The sequence below is a fragment of the Sus scrofa genome, chromosome 1, assembly GCF_054392235.1.
Source record: "Sus scrofa isolate SSC_HxYL_T2T_F1_AM1 chromosome 1, Sscrofa_HxYL_maternal_Yorkshire_Landrace_v2.0, whole genome shotgun sequence".
NCBI classification, from domain to species: Eukaryota; Metazoa; Chordata; class Mammalia; order Artiodactyla; family Suidae; genus Sus; species Sus scrofa.
The window spans coordinates 228,943,710-228,956,534 of record NC_139383.1 but is presented as its reverse complement, the minus strand read 5'-3'; the positions used below and the strand labels follow the sequence as shown (position 1 = coordinate 228,956,534).

General features: G+C 42.2%; 1 protein-coding gene across 35 annotated transcripts in view; it reads right to left on the bottom strand.

The window, feature by feature from the left end:
- Window positions 1-303: 303 nt before the first annotated feature.
- Window positions 304-12,825, bottom strand: part of GLIS3 (GLIS family zinc finger 3) — a 674,383-nt gene continuing 661,861 nt past the window's right edge. For all 35 annotated transcript variants that reach the window (XR_014821958.1, XR_014821957.1, XM_084986252.1 and 32 more), the window contains 2 exons: window positions 5,667-5,849; window positions 304-4,488 (listed from right to left, as the gene is read on the bottom strand). Coding sequence is in view for 33 of the 35 variants with exons in the window: in XM_084986252.1 (XP_084842378.1) it covers window positions 4,352-4,488; window positions 5,667-5,849 (320 nt within the window). In the remaining 2 variants the exon portion in view is untranslated. The remainder of the gene's footprint in view (window positions 4,489-5,666; window positions 5,850-12,825) is intronic.

The window sequence follows — 12,825 nt, the reverse complement described above, 5'->3', positions numbered from 1 at the left end:
TTTATTTATGGACACTCCCAACATGTAAAGGATTCAGGGACACATTCATTTTTACTGCCATTTCGTCCTCATATCTATAATTAAATCCAGCTCTGCAGCTCTGGCCCAAAGCAATGCGGCATTTTAAAGCTGGCCTTGGACACTCCCTCCCCCACCCCCATCTGCCTTTAATTATAATTACCATCCCAATCTGAGGGAGGCTGATGATAAAACTAAACAAAATAATAAAACAAACAAACAAAAAATGGTTGCTGCCATTGTGTTGTAGGACGACATGCTGAAGGAGGACGGCAGGCAGGTGGGTGCATCCTCTCGTTCCAGTTTTATTATGTACCAAGTGCACAATCCCTTCATTTTACTTTTGACATAAAAAAAGGACTTCATGAAACAAGACAAAATAACTTATGATTATATGAAACATAACTGTGACAAATCACAAAACTATACATATTAATAGAAAAAAAAGTGTACCTAATTCTTTAAAAGATTTATGACAATAAGCACCAGATGTGCCCCTAGAGTAAAATCAGCCCCATATCCAGTATGATATATGCGGTTCATTTCTCTACGTGAGTGTATATAACTATGTACAAGAGTCTGTGTGATTTATGGAAAACAGATTTCCACTTTTTCCCCCCAAAGTGCTTTATGTCAGCAACATTACACAGGATGCTCTGCTGTCTGTACAAAATAAATCTCTTCTTTTTTTACACTTGCCTTTTCTCCCATAAGTGTTTTTTTGTTTTGTTTTTTGTTTTTTGTCTTTTTTTGCTTTACTCGTTGCAAAAAAAAAAAAAAAAAAAAGTAACCGCAGAAATTCCACACCACCAACAAAAGTGCCATTAAAAATGCTGCTATAAATTGACATGGTCAAAACAGTCAAATAAAATACCAAACAGTTAAGCTGGACATTTACAATAACTATTCCCAATATTTCAAGGCAACTGGGAAACAAGGTTCTCTGATAGGAGGCTGAACATTTACCTCTGTTCTTGTATGCTAATATGCTTGACAGCTGCTAATTTAAACAAAGGAACAGCACCAAAGCTCTTTTTCATCAGTGGAAACTTTGCTCTGATTGACTGAAGACCTTTTGTTCATTTTAGAATCACCTAAATAATTTGGGGGAGACATCGTGTAATGGGAGACACCCCACAGGACAAGTAAATATTTAACAGCTGATCAGAGGCTACATTACAACTCACATTTTGATGTAGTCCCTTCAGGGAATTGATACAATGCAGAAAATGAAATGTCTCCAGGCATACTGATTTTCTTTTAATGTAAGAGGATAATTGACTTTTGGGCTGTGTGTCTTTTCACAAGTAACAGTTTTTTGAAAAAAGGGGAATGACAACCTCTGTTCAGATGTTTATGAAAATGGTTACATATCAAGAGTAAAAAGGCTAGGAAATGGAAGGGAATGATTTTTTGAAGTTTCTACCCTTTACTGCTACAAACATAATGATGAAAGGATACATAAATTTTAGGCAATGTGAAAGTAAGCAAGGGACAAATTTTAACGTCAGGAGAGATTCTGGAATTTGAGAACAGCCTGTATCGTCTAGAAGGAACCTGGAGGTGTCACATCCTGGGGCCCTAAACTCAAGCCTGCAGCCATGTGGGAAGATGGATGGGGAGTGAGGGGAGCTCAGCCTTGCAGGCTGCAATGGGCCCAGCCCCTCTGCTAACAGCAATGCCCCACAAGGGATGGGCCAATCCTGCTGGGGAAGGAATACTAAGAGGTACTAGGAGTAGCTGCTGCCTGGTACCCCTGGCTCCCTTTGAGGCCAGTGATAAGACTAGAGATGCTCAAGAGCATCTCATCCAGCTCTTGAGGTTTTTGAGGCTCAGTTCTGGCTTTGTCCTCCTTCCCTGTTTCCACCTTAAACTAAAGCAAAAAGCCACAGGCAGACTGACTACATCAGCTGCAGTAACAACCTTGCCTTTCTGTCTTTTCCTCATCACACAAATGAAATATGTTTGAAGTTCCTCGTTAAAGCCTTCAGTATTTAGACTGGATAGGTTGTCTCTAAGTTACCAGAGCTTTCCCTTCTCTGTGGAGTGTAACAGAGGACATGGGTTCCTGTTTAGGCCAAGTGACACGACCCACAAAGCCTGCCAGAAGGGTGGGGCTTTGTGCACAGTCTGAAAGCTCATTTGGAGAGAAATGAGTATATTTCCTTTCATAAAGCAGAGCAGATTTTTGTAAAGTGAGTAACTTGGCTCTTTTGAGGACACAGCTGTCTGCATGATGGCTCTTCTCAGATCAGAGCCCACTAGCCAGAGAAACTAGATGACTGAGTGCACTGTAAAAACGGACCCCACACTTGGTTCTTTATGTGCCTAGTTCTACCATATGTTGGAATGAAGTCCGGAATCAGGCAGAACACTACCGACTGTGTCACCAGACTGCCAGGATACAAACTGTCACTGCATCCCAAGTCTGACACCAAGCCGGTTTAATTGTCTTCTTAAAGATTGTAATTATTTCAGTTTGACAAACAGCATTGATTCATTTTTCTTCAGAGAAAATTTTTAAAGAGAGAAAAGAAATGGTAAAATGGGATAATACTAGAATGTCACATTTACCAGGTTTCTTTGGGGTTTGGCTAATTTTTATAGCCTATGCCATAGGACTCTCAATCTTTTTATTTTATTTATTTATTTGTCTTTTTTTTTTTTTTAAGGGCCACACCCATGCCATATAGGAGTTCCCAGGCTAGGCATCGAATTGGAGCTGTAGCTGCCGGCCTACACCACAGCCATAGCAACGCCAGATCTGAGCCACATCTGCTACCTATACCACAGGCCACAGCAACATCAGATCCTTAACCCACTGAGCGAGGACAGGGATCGAACCCGCATCCTCAAAGATCCTGGTCAGGTTCGCTACCACTGAGCCGCAGGGGGAGCTTCTGGATCTTTTTGATAGCTTGGCAAAGGTGTCACAGAAAATGGCTTCCTATTCAGTTTTGATACCAAACAGCCAAGAGCTCTGTGAAAATTCTAACCCTCAAAATAGAGCTTTAGGAAAAAAAGGTTGCTTCCTTCTGGCCGCCTTTCCAGAACTTTCCCCTCTACCTACCTCAGGCCAGACCTTGCTCAGAGATAGTGGTCAGACAATGGTGGGTGCTGGGCATATCTGAACCACAGTTAAGAAGGCGGCGAGAGAGATGCAAAAAGAGGGAGAGGGAAGGCCAAGGGACAGACAGGCCAGGGGAGAGCCTAACGGAGGGAGCAGAGGCTGTGCAGAACAACTAGACGTTGGCGTCTCTAGTTTGGGTTTCTGAGAGAACCCAGGAGCACCCCTGGTGTCCTTGCTCTCACAGCTTCTAGCTTAGCTCTGGGCAGAGCACCAGAGTGGAGGCGAGGGATGAACTGTCAGGTGACCTTCTCCTTTATACAAGGTCTTTGAGGTGGGGGTGGCTGCACAGTTAACCTAAAAGGGTCTCTGTGGCAACACTGGGAAGGGAGTGGTCCCCCATTTCCCTCAGGCAGCCTTTGCTGAGAGCAAGACTAACATTCTGGGTGCTCACAGGTGCTGTGAGGCACAACCAGGCAGAGCAACAGTGGAGCAAAATGTATGGAGCTGGGGTGATTAAAATAATTATTTCCTCCAAAGAAAGACCTTGAAGTATTTTTTTTTCCTTTAAAAGTAGATGTAAATAACAAGTCTTTAAAATGAAAGGGCTAAGATAGGTTGCAGGATTATAAAACAAGTTGTAGTGCTTTTCAAGGGGCTGTGCTTGACAGAACCTTCTTATTTTGCTTCTGGAGAAACACTGAAAAGCAGTTGCTTAGCATGGGAATATCTAAGAGGAGAGAGGCAGCCAGCTCACTGGAATGCCAGGCCAGTGCTGGGAAACCTGGGGCTCCTCCAAGAGCTGAGCCCATGCCATGCTTTAGAGGTGTATTTTCCTCGGAGTGCCTGGCTCTTGGGCAAGGCAGTTTACTGTGCTTCTGGCAATCTGGGTTGTCCTTTCCTATATGGAGTTTTTATCAATGATGATCCCCAAACTACATTTTCATATGCACATCACTTCAATGGTGTCCTTTGAAGGATGAGAGCCAGGAAGTAACAGGTATCCGGTAGAGTGAGACTCTGAATTCCCTTTGAAAAGACAGTCCTACTGGTCACTGGCAAACCCAGAGAGAAAAAGGAGCAGCTGCAAACACTCCTGCAAAGCCCAGCTCTGACCATCCAGCCCTGCCTTCCAAAGACACACCTGTGACTTGGCAGGTTCCGGCTGATTCACTTGACATCCTTTTCCTCGCAGTCCGTGAAAGTGTAAGAACAAAAGGAACAAAAAGATTCTAGATGCCAGTGGTAGTGGAGCCAAGGGAGTGTTTAGCCTTCAGTATAGACAGAGGAGAGCTGGCTAGGACAGCGATCCATAGCGCTGATCTGCAAGAATGTGGCATCTTCAGGCCCACTGCGAAGAGGCTCCCCAAAGAGGCTTGAGGAACCCGAAGGCAAATCATACACTGGAAGAGAAAGAGCATATAAGTCAGCTCCTGCCTTGTCACCCATGCCCCACCCCCCCACCCCGCCACCCCGCCCCTGACACACAGGGAGCAAATGCTGACTGGGGGCTAAGGAAGGAAGTGCTGGATCCTGCCCTCCAACAGGTCTCTGTCCTTGGGCACCTTAGGTGGGGAAGAGGCTGATATGGAGGCAGATGGCTAAAATGTACTTGGTACAAAATATGGGCTGAGTAGCAATAAAAGTGGTTTTGTAGGGAAGAGTAAGGGTGGCTTCAAAAGAGAGGGATATTAGGAGTTCCTGTCGTGGCTCAGCCAAAATGAATCTGACTAGTATCCATGAGGACGCAGGTTCCATCCCTGGCCTCACTCAGTGGGTTAAGAATCCAGCATTGCCATGAACTATGGTGTAGGTCACAGACATGGCTCGGATCTGGCATTGCTGTGGCTGTGGCGTAGGCCAGCAGCTACAGCTCAGATTCGATGCCTATCTTGGGAAGCTCCATATGCTGCTAGTATGGCCCTAAAAAGACCAAAAAAAATGTTAATAAAAGGAAACATATTAAAGTTGAGTCATAAGGAAGGATGGGATTTACACAGATGAAGAGGTAAAGAAAGAACATTCCAGGAGGAGGAAATGGAGCAAAGACGGAGTGAAGGGCATGTAGGGCCAGGTGTGCTGGCAAAGCTCAGGTGCAGAACATGTAGAGTCACATGTGAAGAAGACATATGAGATGTATACAGGCAGGCTTGGAGCATTTGACTAGGCTCAACTCCTGGGGGCTTTGGCTGCCTTGCTGAGGAGACTAGACTTTATCTCTGGGCAAATGGAAACTGCTGAAAGTATCTGAGCAGAAAAGCACCTTATATTACCCTTCATTTCTGGAAGGCAATGGTCATGGTGGCACAGAGGGCAGAATGGAGAAGATAAGGAGCTGACTCAGGTTAACTCGCTGGCGGGCTGTTGCTTTAGTCAGGGAGAGATATGAGGACACCAGAACGAGGGCGGTGGATGTAAGGTTGGGGAATGATTGGCGAGGAAGATGAAGAGGAGAGACATTTCAGGGGCAGACTGCACAGGACTTGATGCGTCATGTGCTAGGTCAAGTCAGGTCCAGGCTGGTCACAGGAAACCTACCAGCTATCCTGCTCGAGTGTCTAAGTCACAGACACCAACATACCTGTAATGCCCGAGTGAGTTGAGAAGGCTCTGTGGAAAACATCAAAGCCAGCCTGGCCCATAGACGTGGGGACCAGGCAGTCTTCGAAGGAAGGCACCACACTGCAGTTGTTGCTGGGCGGCATGGTTCTCTGAGAGTCAGGGTAGTGTGGGGGGCAGAATGTCTGCAGCTGCCCATAAAATCCTGAAATGCAAGCATGGTATTGGGCTACTGCAGGGTACAAGTTCCAAAGATCATTTCAACCCAGCTAGACCCTCACTCAGCCATGCCTTTAACACTTAAACCCACCTACAAAACCTTCTCAGCAAGCATCTGTAATGCATTATCTGAGCAGAAGCTCTTCTACCTTTGGAGCTTTGAAGCTCCTTTGCTAGTGACATTTTAATTTCTTGCTCCAGTACCTTAAGCTGAAGGGCTTACTTTCCCTGCATTCTCCAAAGAGTCCCAGACACTGAAGACCTGACCTTTACAGGACATTCACTTCTACCCTATGTCCTCCCACCAGGTTTTGAGTGCATCTTCCTTAACTTCCTTTATTCCATATTCTAATCTGTTTTCCACATTTGGTAAAAATCTGAATAATGGTCTTAACCTAAAAATGCAACATACATCTATCCATCTGTGCTTCTAACAGATGCATCCATACACACTTATAACATCTTCCTCATTAGTTTGAACAGGTACATAGTGTTGCATAGTTGATATACTACAATTTATTATTATTGTTAATCTCTGCAATAAATGGGAAAAATGGAAATAACGTGTATCTACAACCTGAAAGTGTTCATACTTCTGGACAGGGGACATTTACTTCTAAGAATGTATCCTTAAAGTATATTCTGAAAAAAAGAAGTTCTGCACAGAAGTAATCATCACAGGGCTAGTGGTCTTAACACAAAACTAAGGCGTTACAATGGCCAACAGCAGGAGAATGGTTGAGCAAACAGTGTTACATATATGTGATGGGAATATTACGTAGCCATGAAAACAATATTTATAAGGAGTTTTTAAGATTGTGGAAAGACCATTATGAGGTTCAGTTGGAAAACAAAGCAAGATAAAAAACTGAATATGGACATTGGGTTCAGTTATATGGAATTTTATGTATAGGACAGACTGCAAGGCAATTATCTATAGTTGTCTTTGCTTTTTTTGGGGGGGGGATTTTATATTTTTCTGAATTTTAATAGTAGTGAAGACCAAGTACTCTGGAGCCAGACTACCTGGATTCAAATCCTAGCTCAACTACTTACCAACTTTGTAATCTTGGTGGATTATTTAGACTCTTTAGTGTTTCAGCTTCCTAGTTTGTAAAATGGGGTGAAAAGTAATTCTTACACCTCACTGAGTTATTCTGAAGATTTAATGACTTATATTTGCATATTATATAATCTAATCTAATCTCAGAATATAATTAATTATATAGTTAATATTTATATAATATATATTTTAATAATTTATATTTTATAAATAATAAAAATAAAAAAGTAAAATTATTTCATAAGAACATAGCTCTCAGAAGTAAAATATTTAATAAGAGAAATAAAATTTTCAAAAAGGCCATAGGTAAGTCCTTCAACAATAACCAAATGTAAGAATGGTCAAGGCAGTGGGCATGTGGCTCACTTTCAGTTCCTAGGTGGAATCCTCTGGAACATTCTTGGTCCCCTGGGGACCTGAGCTGTGTATCTCTTGCCCGTGTTGGTTTCTGGATCCTGAACTAATTGAGAAACATCCTGATTTCTTCACTCACCCCAGCACAGGTTCAAAACAGCAACAATCCTGAGTGGGCTAAAAGACCTAGGATGTGCAGTTCTGTGGTTTGGGAGGCTCCTTGGATTGATCTTGACTTTGGGAACATGTAGTCATGGCATCCCCATCAGAAGGAAAACACTGAACCATCACAGGTGGTTTATTAGAATGTAATATCTCCTTGCTGAGAAAAATAGACAATATTTGCTATTTATATTCCCATGCTGGCTCTGTTCAAATCTGTCACCCATAAATACCCTGACAGCATTCCTTAGTGTAATATTAACCTTCCAGGATGAGAAGACGTTTTTCACTAAACTCCCACAACTCCCCAAATAGGGACATCAATCATTCAGGTTTGTCAGGGACAGTGACAGAGACTTTCACTGGCCTTTTGAGAAAGCCAATTCATTCTCTCTTTCCTGTCTTCTCCCTGCTTCAGAGAGAGAGCAGGAATTTCACATGGCTTCAATCTGAGTGTTGTGAGGTATAAGAGTATAAAAGGTTTGTGATGCAGTGAAATACACCCAGTGAAGTTAAAGAATAAACCCAACATTCTGGGCTCCATCTTTCAGTTTCCCCTTCTGTCTGGATCTGAATGAGAGGGAAGAGTGGACTGTAATTCCTGCCTGTGGGTGTCTTGGCTAACACAACAAACAGTGGAAACCAGAATGGCCCCACAAGCATGTTTTATCACTCTTACAGCCAACTCAGGGAAAGAAAATCCTCTTTATTAAATCCCTCCCTCCAAGAAGCCAGTTACTAGAGATGCCAAATACACTGGTGTGGATGACTGTGGTCACTCAAATCAAAGAGCTTTAACATAACCTCTTCCCACTGCTATTTCCATAAAACTAACAAAATTAAAAAAAATTCCATTAGGATTATGCCACACACACAGGCCCAGAGAAAGAAAGCCTAACTCATTCTCTGATGAATGACTCCTGTATTCCAGCTGCTGGATTTCATATAGTAAATTTGGAAGGAACACTACCACTAGGACCCAAAGAAAAATGAGGCAAGATGTTAACACATTTCCTGGGCATAAAACATAAGAGTGATGGCAAGGTCAGCCAATCAGTCAGTCAGTCAGTGATAGTTATCAAGAGCTTGCCAAGAAACCAAAGAAATAGAAGATAATACCTTGTCCTTGATGATTGATAATGCAGTTGAAACAAGAACACATACACTTGTAATAGCATAAGAATGCACATTTAAGTTTATGCTGGCAATAAGTGTTAGTTATTCAATTTAGTTAGAAAATCACCCCTCCCTCATTTTAAAGTTATTTTACCTCTAAGGATGGAGGGGTCAAGGGGAACTTAATAATATAAACTTATTTACCTAAGTTGTAGCTCCTGAAGGTCAAGAAGAATCATTCCTCCTCTTGCCAATTTTGGGAAAATTTTTTCCTTTCTAAAAACAAACTTGTGGAGTTCCCTGGTGACCAAGTGGTTAAGGATCTGGTATTACCACTTTAGTATCTAAGGTCACTGCTGTGGTACAGATTTGCTCCCTGACCTGGGAACTTCCACATCCTTGACCCGGGAACTTACGCATGCCATGAGTGCAGCCAAAAAGTAAAAAATTAATAAAAATAAATTTGAAAAATTTTGGCCAATCCAGCAAAATATATGCAAGGAAGAGAAAAATTATCTTTATTTCCACAATTAAGATATAGAAACACAAAAATGGGATGTTATACATATTGTTTTGTATCCTGTTTTCTCCCATAATATTTATCTATGAGCTTCACATAGTATTAAGATTCATTCTTGGGAGTTCCCATTGTGGCTCAGTGGAAATGAACCCTACTAGTATCCATGAGGATGTGGGTTAAATCCCTGGCCTCACTTAGTGGGTTAAGGATCTGGTGTTGCCACGGGCTGTGGTGTAGTGGTGTAGGTCAGAGACACGGCTTGGATCTGGTGTTGCTGTGGCTGTGGTGTAGGCCGGCAGCTATAGCTCCGATTCAACTCCTAGCCTGGGAACTTTCATATCCTGCAAGTGCAGCCCTAGAAAGCAAAAAAAAAAAAAAAAAAAAAAAATCATTCTTAACCACCCCCCCCCTTTATTTTGTCATGTGGGGTCACTGATGGCCCTGTGATGACAGGTTAGGTCAGCTTTTCACGTTCACTCTTGCTGCTTAATGATGTTAAGGCAGCTCCGTGCAACTCAGTGTGGATCTCCTTTCTAAAGTTAAAGGGGCATGGAGGAAGTTAGAGGGGAATTAAAGGAGTTAAAAGAATCACATGACTAACTGTGATACTAGAAGAGCATCCTCTAGGGCAGCACTGTCCAAAGGAACTTTGTGTGCTGATGGAAATGATCTATTATCTCACTGTCCACTACAGTAGCTGCATGTGGCTACTTAGTATCTGAGAAGGGCTAGTGAGACTGAGGAACCTGCTTCTAAACTTTAGTTTTAATTAATTCAAATTTAATGGCCGCATGGGGCTTGTGGCTACTGTATTAGACAGCAGTACTCTAGAGCAATCTGCATTCCCAGGTTTATTTCAGGAACGTTTCTGATTAAATTCCTGGGGAGAAAACACATGACCCACTAAGAGTTTAAATAAAAGCCAGATAATTACTCTTAGACTCCCAGCCTTCAAGTTAGGAAGTATATTACACTCTTTATTACATTTATCTTTTCCTTACAGATTTACACTCTAGTCTTTGTGGAGGGAACCAGAATATAAATATTTCAATAAATGATCACTTAACTCATAACCCTCAGGAAAGCTAATGAACATTGTTTTAAGCTAAACTTCCAGGGCATTTCAGCTCTCCTGCAGGAACCACTTTCCCTTCTGGAAGTAAAAGCAACAGGAAACACATCACCCACCTTCTTTTCTGCAGACCCTACGCCCTCTGGGGGTGGCACAGCACAGGTGAGTCTCCAATATTCCCCCCACCTCACCCCCCACCGCCGCCCCCCGGCGACGATGGAATAAAGTTCAATGCAGAGGCTTTACTCAATTGTTGCACTCATAGATAAAGATGAATACCATCAGCCCGAACTTCGTCAAGGTGCCATGTCAGGAGCTGTGTACCTAGTGTATTTGTTTATACAGCATATGGCTTTGCAAAATACAATTCTTGTTCTCCTTTATGCTGAAGCTGGGAACCACCACCAGAAGTGTAGGATGGACAATATTTAGAATCAAGACTGACCCTTCCCTGCAGTAGGTTCTGCCCAGACCATGATGCCAAATTATGGATGCAGAGAGCCTATGTGTGGAGGCCATCACAGGCATCAGGAAAGGCCCCCACAACTAATTCCCCAACCAGAGTTTGTCTTGATCAGGCTGAGCAGAACCCTTTGTGAAGCTCCTTGGAAATAATGTGAGAGCAATCACTTCCCAAGACCCCTCAGTATCTTCAGATGTAGAAACCCTTCAACTCCCCTATGATCAGAGAGAATCATTTCAGGCATCTAAGCTAAATACTGTTGTTTTCTGATACTGCACAAATCTCAGGAGTCATCTGTTCCCTTGACCTTTCAGAAGAAACACTGGTTAAGTGTCTGCTTGCCTCTGCTGTTTTATTTTTGTAAGATGAGAGTGTTCATATTACCTACTTCATAAGGTAACTGTAAAGATTAAAGAGAACTGATAGATGGTCCATGGGAAGGGCCAAGCATGTGCCTGGCGCATAGCACTCTACAAATGTTACTTTTCATTTTTCGTCCATACTCTTCTAATAACACAAGCATTTCAACTTTTATGGTTCCATTCATTCAAGCACTTACTCAAGAGTTAGAGACACAGTAGTGAATAAAACATACTCCATGTCTTCTTGGAGTTCACATTTTAGTGAGAAAGAAAGATAAATACATAAATGAGAAATCAAGTAATACAATTTTATATTATACATGACAACAAAAAGGAAACTTTCTTTTAAGGAAATAGAGAAATGCAACTCTTTTCTCCAGAATACATTCAAGGTAGGAAGAGGAAAAAGCAGGAAATAAGAAAGAAGTTTGGGCACTATCTAAACTTTTTAAAAGAGCTTTAGTTCCCTTTGTTTGGCCCTGTCTAGTAATTAGGAGGCCATCCCACAGCTCTGCTGGGGACCGGTCCTGGCAGAGGGTTTTTTTTTTTTTTTTTTTTTTTTGCCAGTGGTTTCAATCAGTTCCTGCCTGGGTAGGAGAATAAGCAGACATCAGTGGCAGAGGCAGAGCTGTCAGTGCTCGGATTTTGGTGGTACAGTTGTTTGCTAGTCAAGTGGAAGGAAGGATATATATTTATGAGCTTTACGACTCTAATCATTTTTCCCCAGAGCCTATAATTTTGTGGGTTCCTGTAGGAAGTGCAGAGTTTGGGGCTTCAGTCATGTGATTGGTGCATGCGCAGGGGCATGAATGAGCCGACATGATGAATAAGAGGGTTCACATCAGAGTGTTCCAGGGACAGGGACACAGAAAGGACACCCATGGCCTTACTCCCTTTGACTTCCCTAATTTCTTCTTCCCCCACACTCCTTCCTTGTCTCTGGGGACCCCTGAGCTGTCTCCTTTGAATATCTTCTGTGATCTATGATACAAGCTAATGAGAAGAAAAGAGAAAATATAGGTAAGTCTCTGGTAAAGCTCTCAAAGATCATAAGAAAATGATCTTTGGCATCACATCTTCTTAGCCTGATTTCTTGCACTCCAACTTCACTTAGAGAAAAGCTTAGGGATTCACACACACACACTTACTACTTACATGGTACCCTGAGTACTAAAAAACTTTTAGGATTCCTTCTTAGGAATTCCACCCTCTGATATGCCTATCTTATCAGTAGGTGATAGAAACAAATGCTCTCATTATACAAAGAGATGGAAGCAGTGGAAGTGTTGAATCCCTTTATAACCAGTACTTTGTTTATATGATACCATGATAATAAAAGTGGGAAATTGATATAATTTTATTCTTTTAATTTAATTTTTTTTCTTCTTACAGCTGTACCTGTGGCATATAGAAGTTCCCAGGGTCAAACTGGAGCTGCAGCTGGCAGCCTATGCCACAGCAACACCAGATCTGAGCTGCATCCGTGACCTATGCCGCAGCTTGTGGCAATGCTGGATCCTTAACCCAATGAGCAAGGATCTAATCTGCATCCTCACAGAGACAATGTCAGGTCCTTTACCCATGGAGCCACAATGGGAACTCACATATAGTCATTTTAATATTTACCAAACACCCAGATACTGGAATTATTCATAAACTAGAATAGGGTTAGGGTTAGGGTTAGGGACAAATGGGAAGCAGAGCTAAAATAGTCTCCGTCATCATATAATTTCCTACTAAGTCCAGAGCTTTCTCATTTGCAGTTGCCTTGCTTTGGCATTTTCGTAGATATTTTGGTTAGTGTTACACCAAGTCCTCAGAGAATTCCATCAGAAAGAATAAAAGGAACT